Raw genomic sequence first — 1,716 nt, forward strand, 5'->3', positions numbered from 1 at the left:
TTCTCTACTCTCTGCATATATCCACATCTGACCAGAAAAACCTGCAGAAACATCCTGAAACTTCAGGATCAGCAGTTAAATTTTAATGCAGTTTGGTGTTTCAGAAAGAATTTTTAAGCCCAAAGAGCTTGAGAAACAGGAAGCACGGGAAGTTTGACTTGGATTTAATGGTAAATGAGCACCTTGAGTTCTCATGGTGCTTTTTTGTCTCATTAGAAATATTCAGAATGCAGCACAGTATCTACAGTGATCAGCAGAATATGAACATCAGGGAAACACAGATCTAAGGATTCCCCTCCTATTATCTTTTTCTTTTAAAAAACTCAAACTAAAGAAGAACTAACTAGCACAAACGTTTATTTCATTATAATGCTACACTACTTTTCTGCTTTGGAAATTGTCAGTTTGATATAACAAAAGCAGAAACTTCAATTATTCAGAGCTATAAATGCCCAGGAAATAAGTTATTCCCTTTTCAGGTATCAGATTCTATAAATTTACAATGACTATCCCTATAAATTTACAATGACTATCCAAACATGTTTATGCACTACCCTTCGCACCAAGACACAGAACATGATCTACTTTTTTCAAATTATGTAGTTCTACATAAACAAGTAAAAGCTTCAAGATATCCTGGGACAGTACTCACCTTTAGAAGTTTCCCACTGTACAAAAGAATCAATTAAAGACAATCCTTGTTTATAATAAAATGTGGTTAATTCTAGCCAGTCTGCTTCCAGTGTACTAATAACTGGCCCCTTTCTTGTTACTTTCATAGACAAAACACCTTCATGATAGGTCCAGCAGGTAGAATCATCATCGAAAACATTGAAGACTGTGTAGAGCTTGTCTGAGGAAAAAAAAAAGAAGAATGAAGCCCTGGAACACAGTACACCAAAATTAAAAAACCATATTATTAATCCCTTATTTCAACATAGTTTTCTAATTCTAAGCAACAGTTTTAAAAACTGTTTCCTGATGTGACTGCACTCATCTTGAGCCCTAAACACACTCAGGACAAGGTGTGAGGATGTTACGACCTGCAGTATGAGAAAAATTTGAACATATTGCAGTTGGTTGTCACTGGACCTATTAGGTAGGTGAGTTTTGCATTAGGAAAATACACTAGAGCTAAGAAAAAACAAACCCAGTGGAAACAGGCTTCATTTCTACTATTCATGGAACTTCTGACTACAAATAGTTGAAAATACTGTAACTGAAGATTAAAGGTAACTTTCTAAATTTTTAAATATTAGGAATGTGCTGTACAGTATTGATTGTTACCCATTATCTTCTAAAGATTACTTAAGTACCAGTATAATTAGTTGCTTACCAGGGTTTGTCACACAATCACTGATGAGTGTCCGACTTAAGCACACAAAATATATATATATCCTCAAATACTTTTTATATGTAGGCATTAACACATTACACACTGTCTCTAACAGCGCTAATATAAACAAACAAGCATTCATCAAAAATTAAAAGTTCACAAATCCATAGTATTTTAGGAAATCACTGGTGACAAGTTATGAAGTCCTAGCTATAGAAATGTATTCTACAAATACATTCATGTGTGTCACTGCTGTGGAGAAATAACACAAAGCAGTTGCCAAAAAATATTCTCACATTGTCTAATACTTCAACCTTTGAGGAGCCTAAATCAACACAAACCAACCTCTAGAAAGCAGTATTCACATTGCCAAAACAAAG

General features: G+C 34.3%; 1 protein-coding gene across 1 annotated transcript in view; it reads right to left on the minus strand.

Annotated features, from left to right (window-relative positions):
* Window positions 1–626: 626 nt before the first annotated feature.
* RFTN2 (raftlin family member 2) overlaps window positions 627–1,716 on the minus strand; it is a 13,340-nt gene continuing 12,250 nt past the window's right edge. Inside the window, exon 5 of the mRNA XM_010289047.1 lies at window positions 627–853. Within this exon, the coding sequence (XP_010287349.1) occupies window positions 627–853 (227 nt within the window). The remainder of the gene's footprint in view (window positions 854–1,716) is intronic.

This window comes from Phaethon lepturus, unplaced genomic scaffold (assembly GCF_000687285.1).
Source record: "Phaethon lepturus isolate BGI_N335 unplaced genomic scaffold, ASM68728v1 scaffold14956, whole genome shotgun sequence".
In the NCBI taxonomy this organism is placed as follows: Eukaryota; Metazoa; Chordata; class Aves; order Phaethontiformes; family Phaethontidae; genus Phaethon; species Phaethon lepturus.